Source organism: Mustela putorius, unplaced genomic scaffold (genome assembly GCF_011764305.1).
Source record: "Mustela putorius furo isolate JIRA1106 unplaced genomic scaffold, ASM1176430v1.1 tig00003859_pilon_pilon_pilon, whole genome shotgun sequence".
NCBI classification, from domain to species: domain Eukaryota; kingdom Metazoa; phylum Chordata; class Mammalia; order Carnivora; family Mustelidae; genus Mustela; species Mustela putorius.
In genome coordinates this window covers 24,640,435-24,660,416 of record NW_025422011.1, presented here as the reverse complement: position 1 = coordinate 24,660,416, position 19,982 = coordinate 24,640,435, and the positions used below count along the sequence as shown (strand labels likewise).

At 52.8% G+C, this 19,982-nt stretch overlaps 1 protein-coding gene across 1 annotated transcript; it reads right to left on the bottom strand.

The window, feature by feature from the left end:
- Positions 1 to 217: 217 nt before the first annotated feature.
- IGSF22 (immunoglobulin superfamily member 22) lies at positions 218 to 18,436 on the bottom strand. Its single transcript, XM_013055888.2, has 22 exons — positions 17,293 to 18,436; positions 14,905 to 15,036; positions 14,527 to 14,663; positions 13,692 to 13,791; positions 13,570 to 13,609; positions 13,190 to 13,364; positions 12,456 to 12,569; positions 11,798 to 11,960; positions 10,888 to 11,160; positions 9,648 to 9,932; positions 9,181 to 9,305; positions 8,934 to 9,075; positions 8,487 to 8,783; positions 7,158 to 7,460; positions 6,180 to 6,353; positions 5,842 to 5,970; positions 4,932 to 5,228; positions 4,408 to 4,496; positions 4,013 to 4,205; positions 2,948 to 3,247; positions 1,826 to 2,155; positions 218 to 548 (listed from the first exon to the last, which is right to left on the bottom strand). The coding sequence occupies exons 1-22, from the start codon at positions 17,399 to 17,401 to the stop codon at positions 478 to 480; spliced, it is 3,978 nt and encodes a 1,325-aa protein (XP_012911342.2). The 5' UTR covers positions 17,402 to 18,436; the 3' UTR covers positions 218 to 477.
- Between the last annotated feature and the right edge of the window lie 1,546 nt (positions 18,437 to 19,982).

Sequence of the window (19,982 nt, the reverse complement as noted above, 5' to 3'; positions counted from 1 at the left end):
GAGGCAAGGCCCTGACCCCCTCAAATCCCAGAACTCTGATGACAGACATACCTCGTGAAAAAATGGGAGGGAGGGACCTGGAGCAGGATGAAGTCTATCAGGTCTTGCTTTCCCCTGCCCTGAGGGGAGGGGAGGGGAGGGGAGAGGAGGGTGCTGCGTGGCTGCAGAGGAGCAGGAGGCAGGCCCAGTCAGGAAGGAGCTGGTCACTCCCATTGTGACTGGGTTTGGACTAAGCTCTTGGAGCCCTGTGTCCCCATCAATGCCCAAGTCCATGTCCTTGGTCCCTGCTGCACATCACCCTCAGGAACAGGCAGGGCCGAGCTTAGTCAATTTATTGTCCCATGCCTTCGCTGACTTTTAACATCAACAAACACCAGAGAGCCAACAGGGCTGCCCTCCCTGGAGCCACACACAGGATGGGCCCACCCCGAAACCGCACATCCCAACATCCTCCTAAAGCCTGGGCTGGACTGGAGCTCACATGAGGTACTTGGACTTCTTCTGCAGACTTTCAGTGACTGATGCTAGGATGGACTTGTCATCTTTGTCTGAAAGAGCAAAACAAGGATTGGTCAGTGTTCGTGTTGCTGGGAGGAAGGCAAACTCCAACCTGCTGGCCTTGCAGTTAAGGCCCGTCTCCCAAGGTCAGCTGAGCATGTGGGGCCAAGAGCTACCAGTTACTCAGCCCTTAACATTTGCCAAGCGTTGTGCCAGGCACTTCTGCGCACTATCTCACGTAAGCCTCCAAACAGCCCTGAGGAACAGATGAGAAAACAGGCTCAGCCTGGTTTGCCAAGGTCACACGGCCGGACAGCGGTGGAGCCCGGGCTCTGGGCCCACGTGCTTACAACCAGAATTAAGTTGTCAGGGATTTCTCTAGCTGTGGAATGAAAGCTGGATGTCTCCCACGGTGCCTTCCCTGGCCTAGTTCTGTCACACAGCTGAGCGACCCTCTGGAGGCCTTATCTCAGTGGCTAGCATCTAGCTGAGTCCTTGAGGGACAGAGCACCAGGGCGTGGTACTTTCCCCAAAGAAAGGCACCTACAACAGGACACCAAAGGACTGTCACGGAGAGTTCAGGGAGTGGCAGAGGATGAAGCTGGAGAAGTAGATGTGAGAGGCAGGGGACAGGGTGGAGGGCCTTGGGGTTGAGGTTTACTCAAGAGGGTTATGGAAAAGTTAGGGAGTGACAGCAAGAAAGGAGCAGCACAGGGCAGCTTTGCTTTTGGAGAATTCCTGCTACTCGCTGTGTAGTTGTGAAGACAGTGGAGTGTGTAGGAAGAAAACAAGATAGTTCCCCGTCATATGTGCACATGACAGAGGTGTGGCACACCTGTGCAGAGGAAGGGTCTCCACTAGGTCCCCTTCAGTCCTTCCCCCATTTGTACTTCCCATCTCTCCTTACCCTAGACCAGTAGTTTTTGGTCTTGGTTGTGTATATGAATGACTCGTCAAAATTTGTGAACAAAAAAATTCCTTCCAGAAACCTGTCACAGAGACTGTGACTGGTGAGTCTGGTTTAGGCCTAATCACCAGCATCTTTTTCAAAGGCATGTCTAGGCCCACCAAGGGTGGCAAACTACGGTTTGCTGAGGAATTGCAAACTCCCAAGTCTGCAAGGGCCAGGCACATAACAAATGACATGCAGAGGATGGGAGAGAGGAACCATATATGGCCAGTGGGTGAATGTTTACACCACCTGATGGCAGAGGAAATAAAAAATGGCACCAGGAGAGGACTATCTTGCGCCTCTGGAGCTGGTGGGCTGCAGGGACGCCTCCCTGCCCCCTGCCCCCTGCCGGCCAGAACGGCCCGGCACCCTCACCGTACACCGTGAGCGTGCAGCTGCTGCGGTCCTTGCCCAGCTCGTTCTCCACCAGCACGCTGTACTCGCCGCTGTCCTTGAGCGTGCAGGTGGGGATGACGATCGTGCAGACCCCGCTGGTGGAGTTGTACCAGAACTTGGAGTTGGCCGTGATGTTGACGTCGCCCTTGTAGAGGGTCACCGTGGGGCGCGGGTTCCCAAGGAAGGCGCAGGTCATGGTGCAGTCCTGGCCGCGCAGCACCATGTGCGGCTTGAGTGGGATCAGGAAGCGCGGTGCGTGTCGCCAGTCCTTCTGCTCGTATGGCTTCAGCTTGGCACTCAGGTCCTCGACTGCGCGGGCAGAACGTGGTGCACAGTGAGCGTGCTTGGGAGTCAAGCTGCCGCCTGCCCCTGAGAGCTCCCAAGGCGCCCCGGAGACCCAGCTCCCCAAGCCCGGGTGGCCTGGGCTACATTCTCATGCGCTGTCAACTCTGGGGCCCCCGACCTGACACTGGTGTGCCCGAGGTTCCCCTTCCACCACCCTCCCACTCCTTGTCACTCCAGAATTCCACGATCAAAGCCAGGTGCCCGCATTTGGGTTTTTACGCCTTTCCAGACTGGGGAGTCCTAACTTCTTGCCAGCTGCCAGCTGCCAGCTTCCAAACCAAGCTGCTATCCGGCTGTTAACTGCCCATCCAGGCTTTCCCCAGCGTCCTCTTAATCTCCACGGTCTCCCCTCGCCTCCATTTAGCTCCTCATTTCAAGCTTCCCTGACCCTATCCCCACCCTTAACCCCTTTCCTTCCTGGATGTCATCCTCGGAGACCCTCCCCAGTCCTCACCCTCGTGGACCCCTCGGCTCTGAAGGTCCCTCTCAGCTCCACACCGATTGCCCTCCCCTGTCACCCCCGCCCCCAAGGGCACCTCCCCACTCTCACGGTAGTCCCACCCCTCAGAGTATCCAGAAAGTATCCTCTTCAGGCTTCAGGATGGCTACTTCCCCTCCCAGCATCCCTGACATTAATTAGCCTTTCCACCTCAGCGGTTCTTAGATTTCACCTCAAATCTTGGGTACCCCCGGGAACGCCTATGCCATCCCTGCTATCAGGGATATAACCCAACCTCTGAGTCCCCCAACACTCACTCTTATCCTTGTTGACGAGCCAGGTGTCCTTGGAGTCGAGTGGGTCACTGTCACCGATCTCGTTCCGGGCCAGCACTCGGAAGTAGTACTTCCTGCCAGGGAGTAACCCTGTCACCGTGTACTTGTTGCTGAAGACGTGATCGGCTGCCGTGAACCAGGTGGCAGTACTGGCATCCCGCTTCAGGATGACATAGTGGGCCTCACTGTCCTCCTGCACGTCAGGGCTATGGTTCCAGGTCAGAGTCACTGTGTTGGGGACCTCCTCATACAGCTGTAGGTTTGTGGGTGGCCGCGGAAAATCTGGAACAGCCACAAGGTCCATCAGCCACCCTCGGGGGCCTGAGGAGTTGTGCCCCACCCTAGCCACCTGCCAAGCCCTGTGAAAGATGGAATGGGGGATGTCTCTTCTTGGAGTGTTTTGGAGTCAGAACTATTTCTGAGGTGTAGCAGCCCTCATGTAGCCTCTACCAGGTACCAGCCCTGTAAACTTTGGGACCCATTTCTTCATTTGTAAAATAGGGCTAACAGTAACTCCCCCAGAAACGTTGAGTAAAGTGCCTGGCACATAGGAACTGTTCAATAAAAGTTTATTCCTTCATCCCTTAGGGGTTTAAGGCTTGATTATAAAGCTTCTAGCCCTCACTATGAGGTCACTCCAAATTTTAACTGACTCGTCTCCATCTGCCTCTCCTGCCTCCCACCATTTTCTGCTTTCTCTCTCTGCCAACCATACTCTGCATATGTCCCCAAAGCTCATCAGCTATGAGTGCAGAAACTGAAACAAGGGTTTGGTCATGGTTCAATACCTCTAGGGCTCCAGGACATTGAGACAAGGTGGCAGCGGAGCTTGAGTCTGGCACCTTAGACCACTCGGCCATCCTGACAAGGTGGAAACTAACCTCCTCATGAAGGCAAAGGCCAGTCAGTCCTGATGTGTGGCACGAGAGAAACTTTTACTACCTTCAGCCTGACTTTATTTTGGCAGGAACTCAGGCAGCAGTGGGGAGCTCTGTTTCGGGAGTGTGTGCAAGGGTGCCTCCCCGAGGTCTCTAACCACAGTCGCACCTGCCACACGGACGTGGACGTCATAGTACGCCTCTCCAAACTCATTCTGGAGCAAGATGCGGTACACGCCTGAGTCGGAGCGCTTGGTGCTGTTGATAAGGAACTGGGAGTGGTTTTTGCCCTTGGTGATGGTTTCCCGGCCCTTGGTGGGGATGCCGTCTTTCTGCCAAATCACGTTGGGTGGTGGTGAGCCCTGCATGGTGATAGGAGATGGCACTGGGGTCACCCAGGTGATACCTGGGGGCGGGCCCTCTCCCACTCCACTGGCCAGGGGTCTCCTGCCAGGCTCTAGTGCCAGGGGTCTGGCAAGGGGCAGACACAGAGATTATGATAGCTACGGCAGCCATCTTGGCTAAGTGGTGGGTAACGGAGGGCCAGGGTCTGGAATGACTCACAGAGAAGGCAGCATGGATGCAGAGGGCTGTCCCAGCACGAACCACCATGTGACTCTTCAGCCGGGCACTGAGATCAAACTTGGGGGCAGCTGAGTGAGATGGAGGAGACAGAGGTGGGGCCATGGACTCAGCTTTAAATCCTCTCCAGAGCCTTTCCCAGCCTCTCCTCCATGCTCCCATGACAGGTCATATAGAGAGAGCCAGCAGCCCCAACACTGAAGCATTTAGTTGTTCCTCCTTTGTCTTCCCCCAATAGTGTGTAAGATTCTAGGGCAGGTCCTGTTACTTGTTTCTGTATTTCTAACACCTCCCTTGGCACACAGTAGATACTACTTGGAATACAGTGAGTAGGGTTTTTTTGGGGGCGGGTGGGACAGGTCACCTCTAGCCCCGTCCAGGCACAAGTACGGATGACTTCTTAATCATAGCATCTCCCAGTTCTCCCCTGTGGGCTGAAGTCCCAGAGAGGAAAGTATGGGGCTAGGATGTTGGGCCATAAGCCCCTGCTCCCTCTGCATCCTCACCTGGGGGTGGCATGGCACGGACCCCCTCATCCAGCTCCACGGGCTCCCCAACCCCAGCCTCGTTCACAGCCCGGATTCGGAAGAAATATTTCTGCCTCTCGGTGAGGCCTCCCACTGTGTAGCAGGTGCCTGAGATGGGGATCTTTGTGCACTTGGACCACTCCTTCGTGTCCTCCGCCCGCATCTCAAGGATGTAACCGGAGGGTGGGTCTCCCTCTGCAGGCTCCCGCCAGGCCAGAGAGATGCTGGAGTTGGAGGAATCAGACACGTGCAGACCCTGCACCAGGCCTGGGGGTTCTGGGGTGGGAGGGGGGGCACAGATGTCCAGTCAGCCTTCCGACTCCTCTGCACTCAATCCCATACCCACTTCCCACACTCAGTACCCCTGAAACCTAACTTCCACCACCTCTGCCTCCAGCTCCCAGGTAACACTTTCCATACCAGCCCTGTACACTCAACAACCTCCAAGTTCAGTTCTCTCACTGGATCTACCCTTTCACCCTTGAAGTCAGTACCCTCCAAATTCAACATACCCTACACCCTCCACCACATCCATTTGTGTCCAGTACCCCCATCCCACCACCTAAACTCACCTCCCTCCCAACCATCTACCATAGAGCCCTACCCCATCCTCAAACATGCGTCCACCACTTTAACCTAACCAGAAATACTCAAGAGCTTGATAACTTTTTCCCCTCACCCTGCCTCCTTGCTGACCCTGACTCTCAATCTTAATTTGCTGGTTTTCTTTTGGGTGTGAATGCTCTCCCTCTCTTAGGCTGGAAGCTCCTGGAAAGTGGAGATTGTGCGAAGGGGTCAACCTGTTAGACTTTCCCAGAGGAGAAATCCACTGTCTACCTTGAATGGGCTAATTCTGCTATGTGATGGGGCTTCGCAGCCCCCTACTCACTGACAGGGTCCTTGGCTACCACTGAGTTGGATGCCATACTGGGCTGTCCGGGGCCTGCCTTATTCACAGCTATAACTCGGAATTCATATTCTGTGTCCTCCAGGAGACCATCCACAGTGCACTTGGTGTCTGAAATGGGAATTTGAGGGGTCATGAGGCCAGGGGTCCAGAGATGGGAAACCACAGAGTGAGAGGACATGGAAGAGGGAGTTATGGGATGCTATTAAAACTCCCAAAGGAGCTGGGGAATGGAATATGTGCAGGGCAGGCAGGGGTACATAGGTCCACCCAGCAAAGCCTCCCTTGATCCTCCTGGGCCTCTCTCCCTAGGACCTCACCTTGGATGGGGTCCTTGTTGACTGGCACCCATAGGTTACTGCCTTTCTTCCTCCGCTCCACAATGTAGCCGAGCACTGGGGCTCCCCCATCCTGAGTAGGGGCATTCCATGTGATGGTCATGGTGTCTTTGGTCACATCAGTCACTTGAGGCTGGGAGGCAAGACCCGGGGGCTCTGGGGGGAGGCAGAGGTCAGAGGTTAGGATGGGGAGCATGTAGATGGTTGCCCACCCTATGCCGATCTCTGGCTTCTGCTTTGAAAAAACAAAACAAAACAAAACCCCAATGATTCTTAACTGTGCATTAAGATCAAGTGGAGAGTTAAAAAAAAAAATTACCATCACCAAAAAACAATGTCTGGGTTTTACCTCCAGATAGTTTAGTTTAATTGGCCTTGGGTGGAGGCCAATCATGGGCATGTTTTTCAAAACCTCAGATGATTCTACTATGTGGCCAAGACTGAGAATCACCAACTCAAATCTTCCAAACTGTGTCATTCTCAGTGCCACAGTTCTTAATGTTCTTGACACATGGAGACCTGGAGACTTGGAGACCAATTGGGAGGAGTGTAGCAAGCAGTTAATTAACATTGTAATTAAAATGCTAATATTGTCAAAGGTTTTCTTTGGGAAAAAGAATAGAATCAAGGTTATCTCTAAAGTAACATCAGTTCCACTTGGATTTGGGAAGATTTCTGGAATAGAGAAACAAGTGGAGTCATTTCCCTGGAATCGAATGCAGTTCTGGATATACACATGAGAGTGTGTTTTACATGAGATCTGAGTGGGAAAAGTCGAGAATTTCTGCCCAGAATGTTCTGCTCTTACTCTGGATTCCATCCATCTCACAGGATAGCTACAGAGGTGACCCAGAATTCTGGTGACCCAGAATTCCCCCCCAGACTAGCACTCCTCACTATCTGAAGACCCCCATCCTGACTTCTGAGTTGCCCACTGAGCAGGGGGGCTATGTCACTGACCAATGGGATTTCCTGCAAACACTTCATCTGTTTCCAGGGGGTCGCTCACTCCTTCTGAATTAACCGCCAGGATACGAAACTGGTAGGCTTTCCCCTCTTCTACTTTGTTGGTGGAGAAGTTTGTGACTTTGCTGTCCACCTCGCCTATCTTAATCCAGGACTTCTTGCCGACCATCCTCCGCTCCACTATGAACTGTGTCACAGGCCGCCCGCCGTTGTCTTTCGGGGCCTTCCACTTCATGTGCACACAGTTCCCCGAGAGTTCCAGGAACTCCACCCGGCCCTGGGGAGGCTTGGGACGGTCTGAAGACAGAAGACAGCATCAGAATGGGAGCGAAGGATCCGAAAGGCTTTATCCCACCTGCCAGAGGTCCGGCCAGACTGGGGATAGTTAGATTCGGAGCTTTCTAGAGATCTTGCCCTTCTCTGTGTTTACTGCCCCTCCTTGTAACACTTGCCCAAAGAGTTGGATCCTTGGCCCCCTGAGACTCTCACTTGCCAAGCAGTGGGGAGACTGGGAACTGTGAGGGGCCCCTGCCTCAGCTTATTCCCCCCTTCTCTCCTTCCAGATAAGATCTCCCCCTCCTCTCAGCTTCCAAACTCCAGTGCTTTCTGGTATTAATAGTTTATCTTATGTTAAAATTACATGCCTGCTAGTTTTCATCTCTTTTGGGTTGAGAAACTGCTGGGACACTTCCATCGATGTGTCCTCAGCACTGAGAACACAGAAGAGCTCAGTCATGCTGCTGAATTGAATTGAAACCCAAACTTTCTCAATCTACAGCTTGATGGCATGGGGTGTGTGTGTGTGTGTGTGTGTGTGTGTGTGTTACAGGTTCACCCTGAGCTCACTAAAGCCTGCTCCTCATCTCTTTCCTTAGCTTTATGTTTAGACCCAGTCCAAATCCCTTTCATTTTTCCAACCTCATTTTATTCCCAATCCTATCTCAGCTCCCCTCACTCCATTTCACTTCTAGCCCCAGAATTTCCCCACCCACCTCACTTCTATCCCTAAATCCAACCTCTGTCTATGATGTGTCCTGCACTCTCCTACGTGCCTTAAACTCAACTGAAATAGATACAAAAAACAACCCAACTAACAAAAAACCAAGTCATCCTGTTGCAGGATAAGAAACTGAGGCTTCAGAAGGTTCTCACTTTCTGTGACTCGCCCAAGGTCACATAATTAGGAAATCAGAACCTGCGGGCTTCTGGCTGCAAAGCTAGCACCCCAATCCCTTTCTCAACTCCTAGCTCCAGCTCTATCCACACCCCCAGCGCCCAGCAGCTGGTGCCCTGAGCCCCTCCCCGCCAGGGTCTTGCCCTCACCCAGCACGCTGAGGTGCAGAGTGGCTGTGGCTGTGCCGTGGTCATTCTTGAGCTTGAGCAGAATGAGGCCACTGTCCTCACGCACGCACTTTGAAATGGTGAGCACCGCCTGATCTTCCCCGCGCTCCATGGACACGCGCTCCTCCTCCGTCACCTCCACGCCGTCTTTGTACCACGTCACTTTGGGCAGCGGCTTCGCCCGGAAGGGCACCTTGATGTTCGCCGTGTGACCCACCTTCACAGTCACGGGGTGTGCCGCTAGCGCCTCCAGCACCGAAGGGTCGATGGTAGGTGGATCTGTGGGGCCGCAGCACAGGCTCGCCCAGGAGGAATGGGGGCGGGGCGGCGAGGGGTGGAGGAGGGCCCCACTGGGGTCTGGGAAGAGCTCCGAGCATGTGGGAGGGCCAGGCGTGGTTGAGTTTTGCTTCTAAGGGGCAGCGACCTTACCTGCAATGAACACCGAGGCTTCACTCTCTGCGCCCTTGGCCCGGAATGTGTACTTGCCCTCGTGCTCCGGGCCCATGTTGGGGAAGATGAGCTTGTGCACTGCACCCTGCTTCACGATCTGCACGCCGGGCAAGTCCGTGATCTGGGCAGCGGAGCGGAGCAAGGGCGAGGGGCGAGTGTGAGTGCAAATGTGTGCCCTGTCGACCCCTATCCTCCTTGGTCCCCTTCTCTAGCTCTCGCCTCAGACCTCCTTGCCGTCCTTCAGCCACACACCCTCCACCTTCTCGTCGTTTAGCACAACGCACAGCTCAGCCGGGCTCCCAGTGGCCGCGTGCACGTCGGACAGGCCGCTCTTCACCGTGGCCAGACGCTCTGGGGAGAAAGGGAGCAGGGCTGGTTTAGGGTGCTGGGGGCGGAAGGGACTCGCAGGAAAATGGCTGGTGGCCATGGCTAAAGGAAGGGGCTGGGGTGCCACCTCTATCAAAATAATTTATGATTAGCAGGAGGTTTGGAAATGGTCAATGGATGATTGGGGGAACCGGAGCAAGTAGGTGGGAAGTTGGGCAAAAGTCAGTTGCATTGGGAAATGGCCAAGGGGGGCTTATCACGGGGGGATGGTCAGTGGCGACTTGGGATGCTCAGCCGAAGAAGGGGACTAGATGGCGAGGCTGTGGGGGGGATGGAGCAGTGGGGACTGACAGGGTGGGTGTGTACCCTCCACGGTGACCATGGCAGTACTGTAGTATTCCGTGGGGTCTCCATCCTGCATGGCCACCACGGTGTACTCGCCACTGTCACTGAGCTGTGCATCCTCAATGACCAGCTCCGCTCGCTTGCCCTCATGGCTCATGCTGAACTTGGTGCTGCGTTCCAGCAGCTGCCCGTCCTTCTTCCAGTGCAGCGTCACGTCCTTGGACGTCAGCTCACACTCGAGGCACGCTCGGCCCCTCTCTTTCACACGTACATTCTTTAGAGTTCTCACAAACTTGATGGGGATGCCTGTGGACAGATAGGCCCAGATGTGCACCCAGTCTCTGACATCCCTTCTCCGTAGCTACCTGCTGCCTTGCTCCTCTTTTTGGTTCCAGAAACACAGAGACTTGTGATGTGGCATGTGTGCAGCCTGTGACCCACAGAGGTAACTGGCAGGGAGAGAGAGTTCCAGCTCTGGCCCTTCCTTGCTTGCTGACCCTATGCAATGCAATCACTCCCTGAACCTCAGTCTCCTCGTCTATAAAATGGGATAACAACTTTTGCCTTGTCACAGCATGGCGGGCGGTATCTCTAATGCCCTTTTGGAACTCTGGCCATAATTGCTTTGTCTTTCTGGTGTCTGGGCCTTGACACATGCTCTTCTCTCTGCTGAGAATTTCCTCTCTTCCCCATTTGCTGAAAGCTGAACTCCTTTTTTGTGCTTCTCGGTAAGCAGCAGCTTGGCCATCACCTCATAACATCCTTTCTGACTTCACCTCGTGGTGCCCCTTCTTTGGGTTCCCACAACCTCTGTGCCTCCCTCCATCACAGCCATGATGATCCACATCACGCATGTCAAGTGCCGTTCACACGTGTGGCATGCTTCTGGGTGTACCCACCACCATGTGTAACTCTCCAAACTTGCTCTCATATAAGAATGCAAGCGTTTAAGAGAGATGTGCTAGAATATATGAGATTAGAGCCAGAAGGGCTAATCATTTCTGGACCCACGCTCTCTCAGCTGATAAAACCACAGTGTGTCTTGACTCCTTGCTTGAGAACTTATGTACTAATTCCATTTCACACCTACCTCCCCAGTACACTAGAAGTTAGTGAAGAGAACCCTCTGTCTTTCTAGTACCCATCACAGGGCTTTTCAAGGAGAGATGGGCAGATGGATGGATGGATGGGTGAATGACTGCCTGCACAGAGGTGGCTGTGGCATGAGGCCCACCCCGCAAGCTCTGGCCCAAGCACTCACGGTCAATATTGAGCTGGGCTTTCTGTACCAGGTTCCCTGCCTCCGCAGAGAACTCGCCGGCATCACAGAGTCTGGCATCCTTAATCTTAAGCGTGTGGGTCAGACCATCCTCAGACACTGTGATTTCATACTTGTCATCCCTCTTCAGCTCCTTCCCATTGAACTTCCAAACAAAGTTAGGTACTTTCTTGGAGAGGCGGATCTCAAATACAGCTGTCTGCCGCTCTGTCACCTTCATTGGCTTCATCTCTCCCAAGAACTTCAGGGGCTCATCTATGGGAGAGCAAGAGGGACAGTCACTGGGCTGAAGCCCTGGTCTCTCCTGAGGGGTGGAGTGATGAAGGGGGCATGGAGCTTCAGGGGTCACTGGCCTCCTGTAGCCCACAATGGGGGAAAACATCCTTCCTTGCATTCTGCTTGTGACTCCCTCCCATGAAGTTCATCTGGTCTCCTCCCCAGTAACATTAACAGAGCAATTTTATGAAGCACTTACGTAGTTCCAATATGTGCCAGGCACTCTTCTAGCCAATTTGCACATATGAATGGATTCAATTCCCATATAGGTAGATTTTACTATTATTCCCCCACTTTATAGATAGGGAAACTGAGGCAAATAGAAGTTAAATAACTTGTCCCAAATCAGAAGCTCATAGTGACAGAAGCTGGGACTTGAACCCCACTAGTCTCCATAGGAGACTGTGCACTTAACCACGATGCCACCCGGCCATGGTATTCCCTACCTCATAGTCTTCTCCCATGTTTCCCTCCTCCATTAATGTCCATCCCCATGCAGTCTTCAACTACATAGCCACACAACCCTCTCTCCCATATCCCCATGGATCCCACCCCTGGCTATTCCTCCCTCAGCCCTGACTGTGTCCTCTTTGTTCCCCGATGCCCAGATCCATACCCAGAACTTTGAGCTCTGCTCTCATCTGCTTGTCACCCACGGACAGGCTGTAGGTGCCTGCGTCGTTCATGTTCACGTTGGTAATAACCAGCATGTACTTGGTGCCCATCTGCTTCACATCATACTTGCCTAGGGAGTACTGGATCCTCAGTGGTTCGTTTCCCTGCCTCACGAAATGGGTAGAAAAGCTGATGAAGGATTTTGGGAGTAGACTTCCAGAGATTCAGTTCCCCAAGGCCAGCCGGAGCTGGAGGGTGCCATACCTTCCTCTCTACCATCCTCAGACACATCAGAGACCCCTGAGATCTCTTTAGCCTCATCATCTGGCTCAGTGGGATCCAGGATCCCTGCTTCCCGTGAGATCTGAACTCTAAATGTGACCTTCAGGATTACCTAACCCAGCCTTTTCAGATAGGTAGACTGAGGCATAGAGAAAGGAAGGTAACTGTATCAAATCAAAAGGCAAAGTGATGGAACAGCTAAGAATAGAGCCCAGCTCCCAGCCAGTTTCAGTCATACCAGGAGGCATCCTCTTGCTGGGATGGAAGAGAGGACCTGGTTGATGGGTAATGAGGGAGGTCTGTGAAGGGAGGAGGTGCAGAGAGGAAATGATATTGCCAGGGCAGGCCCTGCCTAGGGGCATTCATATCATCCCCACCTTCATCCATGTCATCTTGATATTGGGATCCTTCAGCTCCATGATGCAGTCAAAGACCACAGTGGTGTCGATCTTGGTTTCTATGTCTTCCAGGGGCTTCAGAATCCGGATGGTCTGTGAGATTATGACAATAAAATGGCAGGCATCAGGGACATCTGGAGTCTGAGCAGCCTGTTAACCCAATTCTGGAGGAGCCCCCTAAAGGTCTGGGGAGAAATGACTAGGCTGGTTGGATAGCTGTGCTGCCCCCAATCTGTGCCACTGAAAGCCTGCAAGACTTAGGGGGAGACAGATATGATGGACGGTGAGAAATAAACCACCATTTGTGGAACAGTCACTATGTACGGGGCCCATTAAGTCCCCTAATTCCATTGTAGATGCTTAGTAAGTGCAAGCTGGTTGAGTGAATGAATGATGACAACTCAAAAAGAAGTGAAAGAGGAAAGGAGAATTTTCACTTTGCAAATGAGAAACTGAGGTTCAGAGAGATGCCCAAGTTCACATAGTTAATAAGGCAGTAGAACTGGGATCTGAACCCAAGGGCGTCTGACTCCAATGTCCATGGAAGCCCATTAGGGGGTAGTGGAGAGAGAAGAAGTAAAAGGAAGGCAAGTTCCTTTTCTGCTCTTTGAGCATTGTGTGCAGGGTGGAGAAGCCTTGCCACTGGGAGACACACAGGCACTAGCATTCCCAAACCCCGGCCTGCAGACCCTGGCCCCACTATGGACACTGACCTCCACCTCCACTTTCTTCATCTCTTTGAGCTTCTTGAGCAGCCCCCGGAAGTCAGTGAAGCCATACTCCATGCAGACCTTCTCAAAGTCCTTCTTGGGCACCTTGGACAAAATCTCCAACATCTCTTTCTCACCTATTCCCTTCTTCTGCTTCTTCTTGGGAGCAGGAGGTGCCCTGCGAGGAGGTGGGTTCCAAGCTTGGACTCAGCACCTCCCTCTGAAGACAGAGGGAGCCTCTGCTAACTTTGAGATCCCCTCCCTACTTCACGGTTCTTGGAGCCTGGGCCATTAACTCAAGGCCCTACTGAAAGGCCTTCAAGAAGCTCTAGCCTTGAGGGTGGAGGGACAGCAACCCAGGTAGAGGGGCCTCCCATTCTCACCTCTTCTTCAACATCTTCTTGAAATCCATTATCTCTTGACCTGAGGACAGAGAGATGGACAGGGTCAGACAGGGGGAGTCTGGTCCCTAAGAGGAAAGGCCAGGAGGAGGGAGCTGGCTCACCTTCTGTCACCAGCAAGGACACAGTGTAGATGGCATCTGCATGGTCATTGCTTGCGATGCACTTGTAGTTGTCAGAGTCATCGGAGGTCAGTGGCTCCAGCTGTGTTAGAGTCAGGCCATTAGTGAGGGAAGGGGGGCCTCCAGGGAGTCTCTCAGGGAGAGGAGGTCCAGTAACGGGACCATAGGAGGGGAAAGAACAAAGTTCTGTCTGTGGGGGAGAGGGGAGACTCTGCCCTTCACAATGGTAAGTCCTGGCAGGACCAATTGGGACAAGTCTCTGGATGACCCATCTTTCCTTTTCTTCAATGGTTTGGAGTTAAAGGTTGCAGAAGCTAGTTAGATCTAAAGATGATCAGCCCTTAGTGGGAGCCTTCTGGAAGACTCCCCTGAAGAGCCCAGGAACCCTGACCCTTACCCCAACGCTCTGCTCATTTCCTCCCTCTGTCCCTGTCTGCCACGATTTAACTTGGCTCCACCCACCACGGCCCCGCCCCTTCCAGCCACGCCCACAGTTTTTGCCCCACTTCCCTCTAGGCTTGCTCTCCTTCTGAACAGCTGGGTCTCTTCCGGTGGGGCCTGCCCCTCCTTGGCTTTACTCCAGCCCTGCTTCACCTCGTCTGATTTTGGTTCCCTGCTCACTCTAGCAACACCCCAGCTCCTCATTTGGCTTCTCTTATCCTGCCTCTCCTCTAGGGCAATGACAACCTCTTCTCCCATGGCCCAGTTCTCAGGTCACTGTTGTGGCTCCCTTGTCCACAAGAGGGGCTGTGGCATGACCTCGGGTCCCTGCCTCTGGCCTCATCCATAACTGGATCTCTGGCTTGGGTCCCCGCACCTTCAGCACATGCTCCTTGTTAATGCTGTCGTAGAACATCTTGGCCGACTCCTTGATGGGAATGCCGCTCTCTCTCTTCCAGGAGATGTTGGGTTTGGGGTTTCCCTGCACCTGGGCTCGGAACACGGCTTTATCCCCTGCAGTGGGCATGGGACGCAAGTTCACCTCCTAGCCTCCAGGCTGGACCTTCTGCCTGCACCCTGTCTCCCCAGGGATCACATGGCCACCCTGGCAGGGAGGGACCCTCAGCCTGTTGCGGCTGTTTTTTGCGAACTGTTGGTGGTGGGGGGTGGTCTGTGGGGTGGTGGTGCTGGTTGGGGCACAGGGAGAAGAATGGGAAGCAGGTAGGGGCATGGAGAGACACGGGGAGCTACACACCCTCAGGCGCGGTGACAGGGTGAGGTTTCTCCACGAACTCTGGGACGCTCTCCCCTGGAGGGATGTTAGAACTCCGAGTGACCAAGTTGAAGAACTCTACAGTGCTGGAGGACTTCCTTGTCACGACTTCCTCTGCGGTGGCAGGCGAGAGGTCAGAACGGGCTCCAGGCAGAGCTCAGCCCGGGATTGGAGGGCTGATCTTTTCTTGACGGGACAATGGAGCATTTTAGGCCAGTGCTGGGACTTGAGCCAGGAAAAGAGGGTTTAGAGTCCACGGGTTGTTGTGTTATGGCAAGTTTCAAACACTGGGGGGAGCCAACTCCTCTAACCTTCGTTGGACTACATTATTGGGTCCTAATTTTTCTTTCTTTTTCTCTTTCTTTCTTTCTTTTTTTTTTGTTAAAGGAGACTTATTTTGGGGGGGGTTCTTTTCTTTTCTTTTTAAAAGATTTTATTTATTTGTTTGACAGACAGAGATCACAGGTAGGCAGAGAGGCAGACAGAGAGAGGAGGAAGCAGGCTCCCCGTGGAGCAGAGAGCCTGATGTGCATGAGAGCCCGGTGTGGGACTCAATCCCAGGACCCTGGGATCATGACCTGAGCCAAAGGCAGAGGCTTTAATCCACTGAGCCACCCAGGCGCCCCCAGGGGTTTTCTTGAACTCTTGAGCTTCTCTCCTGGAAGTTCTGGTCCCCCAGCAGCCTTAAGAAGGGCCAAGGCTTTCTGCTTGGGAGGCCTGGTAGCTTAGTTAAACTCTGCTGTAGGCCTTCTGCCTGCCCTTCTGTGGTTCAGCATTCATTGCTATGGGAGTAGTAGTGACTTTTGAGTGAGGGACAGGAAACATTCCCCCTCCAGAGGGGCTATATGTGTGAATATCCTTATCTGAGAGAGCGTATTCAATGCGGTAGGGTAATTTTATATTTGGAAAATAAAAAGTTGTATTTTCAGCCTAAACTACAGAAAATCTTGTTGGCTGGTGAGCTGACAATCAAAACGAATATTTCGGATTCACGGAGCACTTTCCTTGGGTCAGGAACGGTGCTAAGCACATCTGAGAGATTATTTTATCTAATTCTCAAATACCCCAGTGAAGAAGGTGCCTTCATTATCCCCACTAATCTGAAGGACTGAGATGTGAAAAACGTCTTAAGAAGCTCTGCTTTTAGATAGCAATCAGAGGTCTCAGACAAGCGCTGTGTGGGCTGCCCCTGACCTGCAGATGTATGTATTTGACCTTTTCCATGGTTAAACAAAAAGGTGCCCTAGATCTAAAAATTGAGAGATTTCACATAAAAATTCAGATTTCTGGATTCTCAACACTGAGCTCATACACCCATATGGCAACGGTCAGTGGGTGGTGAATAGGCCCCTTTAGGTGGGGCATGGCCTCTGTGGTCCACCTCAGTGTTTTTTCTGCATTTATATTCCCTGCCTAGACCCTACTGGCCAGTGGTTTTAAACTCAGGCTGCATGCTAGGATCTTTGAAGAGCTTGAAAAACAAACAAATAAACAAAAGCACACCTGATTTAGTGGTTGGGTCAGACTTACGTATTGCTCTTTTTCTTTTCCCTTCCTCTCTGCCTGCTACACTAAGATAATTCTAATGGGCAACCAGGGCTTCGAGTTACTGCTAGAATGACTTAAGTTTGCAACTTCTGCTCTCGAGTCCCAGCTGTTGCACTTGCCTGGCCTCACTGACCAGGAGGGGTTGCTATGGAGAGTTCATCTGGCCCTTGCCTCTGTGCACAGAGGAGTTGGAGGGCCTCTGCCCCTCCAGGACTTTGAGGGAGGGGCAGTGACTGGGAGGAGATACTGGATATCTTGGCTCCCGGCCATCTTTTAATCCCTTTCCACTAGAGACATGACTAAAACAATCTGTTCTGCTCTGAGACCATTTCTCAGCTTTCCCTTGGATCTACCCTCCCCCCAGTCTGGTCCCCAAGGGTTGAGAGCCTGGAAGCTTAGGTCACTTGTTTATGTGTTCCTCTTCTCTCTACTGGTGGCTATAAACCTGGTTCTGAAGGGTCAGCAGTACTCAGATCTAGGAAGGTAGTTACTTCCCTAACTTCCTTTGTGCCTGTAATTCTGCCATCCGAGACACATCTATCTGACCATGGCCCTGATCTCCTCAAGCAATTAAGTTTATCAGTCACTCATACACATTCACGTGATTGACTTTTCCTAAGTTGTTTTCCAGAAGATCTGATCTGTGGGTAACCATCCTACTGGCTGAAGCTTTATCAAAGCGCAGGTTAGGAGAGGGCTGCTCTCTGTATCTCGGGACTCTTGATGGCCTGGCATTCACAAAGCCTGCATCCACCCAGGGGGTGGATGTGGAGGGAGAAAGGCTGCCCTTTCCCGATCCCCTCTCCCACCCACTGTACTTGCCTCCTACGATCTTGGTTGTCTGGGAGAAGGTCTGCATGTGGGTGGTGGAGCTGGAGAACTCCATGGACACGTGCTCCTGCAGCATCTGCTGGTGGTGAATGGTCGTCATGGTGACAGCAGGCGTGGGCACTCACCTGGGAGGACCAGGGAGAGGATGAGGCCATGAAGGACAAGGAAGGGAATAGGAAAGAGATCCAAATAGGTTATTCTGCGTGTGTGTGTGTGTGTGTGTGTAAAGGGACAGGGCAGCTGGACAAAGGGGAGATGGCTGTGCACAGGGGAGGGTGAGGGGAAGTAGGACAGGAAGCCTCTTCTCTCTGTCCTTGCTTTTCTTCCCTTCATATCTCATCTTCCCAGGATGGTTACAAGGACCCGTGGGCCTGTCATCCCCACCAAGTAATCCCAAACCATTCCAGATCTCAGGGGGAGAGAATGTGGGGCTTAGATTTACCCAGGGAACCAAGTGAAGCCCCGGGGGGAGCTGAGGGTACATACTGATAGCTACATGGAACTAGGGAGGTGGTACTAGATATTTCAGCAGGAGGGAATGAAGTCAGACCTAAGAAGGAACTTCCTGACTAAGCCATACTTCAGCGGGCCTTGGAAGGAAGCAGGAATTTTCCTCCTGAGCCCTGGGGCATTGGTGGAATGCTAAGACAGAGGATAGCATGTGTCTACAGCTCTGCTTTCATTTGTGACTGGGTAAAGACAGGTTGAGTTTTCATTTCTCACACTTCTTAAAAACAATCAGTAATTCAATCTCATAGTTAATAAAACAAGAGAAGCGTCTCTTCAAAGAGGCCCCCTCCCATTCCTGAGCCCCCAACTCCCAACCCTCCCCCAACATGTAACCCCTGTGGTCTCTCAGCTCCTGGAGTTCCTTCAGCCCCTTTTTGCACTTCAGGGAGCCCTACTATATACACTCTTCAGCCCTTCCTCTTTCGCGTACTACATCTTGGAAATCTCTCCTTGCCAGTTCATAAAGACTTTCCTCATTCTTGCTAACAGCTACACAGTATTTCAACGGATGGGTCAGCATGGCAGTTTTTCCATATGAGGAAACAGATGTCTGAGAGAAATCACCTGTTCAAGGTCATTCAGGCCAGAATCCTGGCCTCTTAACTCCCAGTTCAGTGCCCTTGCAAAGGACCCAAGAGCCTGGTTCTGAGCCACTTGGAGGCTAACCTCCCATCTCCCCGCCATGGCAGATCTCTGCCTGGCCTACTTCCACCTCTGAGGTCTGGAACTGCCACCAGCTAGACCCCAAGAACTGACCTTTACTCTTCACCTGCTTGTGCCCACTGAAACTCTGTCCCACATTTTTCCTTAAGCTGCTTATCTCTTAACTCAAGCAAAAGACCCGAGGGGCCTAACATCCTGTGAAGGAAACCGAAACCAGCCCTCAAGCAGTAACCATTGCAGAACAGGAGCTCGTCTGGAGCAGGCGGCCCAGACCAGCGTGAGCTTAACCCCCAACTCACCCCTGCGCAGAGGGACCATGGAGGGACTGACAGTTGCCATTTACCTTGAATACTAAAATCTCCTCAAGGAGGAGTCTCAGCCTCATTTACGTGACATACAATGTATGTCTGAGCGTGTTTCCTTAAGGCGCATGCGTGATCTTATGCCACGTCTACTTGTGATGACAAGGCTCCCCTATTTAAATATTCATCCTAACCCACTATAAAAGAAACCCACTTGCCCTTGGGCAGGGAGTCACGGCTTTGGAAGTCATTCCTCGTGGTCTTATTTGCTGGAAATCTCGTTTCCGTTGTGCGACAACTCACCTGGTGTAGTTTCTACCTGGGACTTGCGTTAGTTAGGTTACTCTGGCCGTCCTGCTCTGGGCTCCAAAGGTGGTAGGCTCTGACCCTTCTTGAGGAAAGAGGGGAGTTTTACCTTTGTGTGACCAGTTCCTCCTAACCCTTGAATGCTGCGTCCACGTCTTTGGGGGTGAAGCCGTGCCTGGGCTATTGGTGGGCTGGTCTCCTCCTCCTTTTGCCCCAACAGTGGAGCCACCAGGAGTCACGGGTTCCTTATATGTCTGGCCCCTTGGGGGCGATCCCTTACTGAGGCTCCACAGCTGTCTCAGCTAGACTGGCACGCTGCTTTGTGGGGAGGGGAGTGGAGGAAGGGAGGCTGGAGCCAAGGTGGGAGGAAATGCCTGGGGCCCAGGCGTGTGGGCGGGAGTCCAAGGGTGGTGGTCCAGGTAACTTTTCCTGTTCCCTTTTGGCTGAGGTGTTGGTTCTCACTGCTGGTGAGTGGGTCCTCTCTGAGCCAAGGGACTCAGGGTAGAGTGTATATGTGTTTGTGTGTGTGTATATGCACACATGCGTATACACACATGTACATGTGCCCACAGGCCAGTGGGGCCGGGGGTCAAGGAAGTTGGCTATTTTGCAGAAGTCCTGGGGTGACTGTTCTCCTTGTACTCTGTGACTGGTGCCTGCACAGCTTGAGTGGCCTCCCAGGGCCACCCTGGGGGAGGAGATAAGATAACACTGTTAGCTCCCCCTCCCCCAACTCCTACAGCTCAATCCTCATCTGGGTGGACCATAGGAGGCTGTTCAAGTCTTTCCCTGTTGTTTCCTCATTGTCTGTAGTGGAGCTGGGTGCTTGGACCCTCGATCAACAAACACAAAATTCTGATACCTCCTAAAGACCCACTGGTTGGTCAGCAGCCCTGCCCT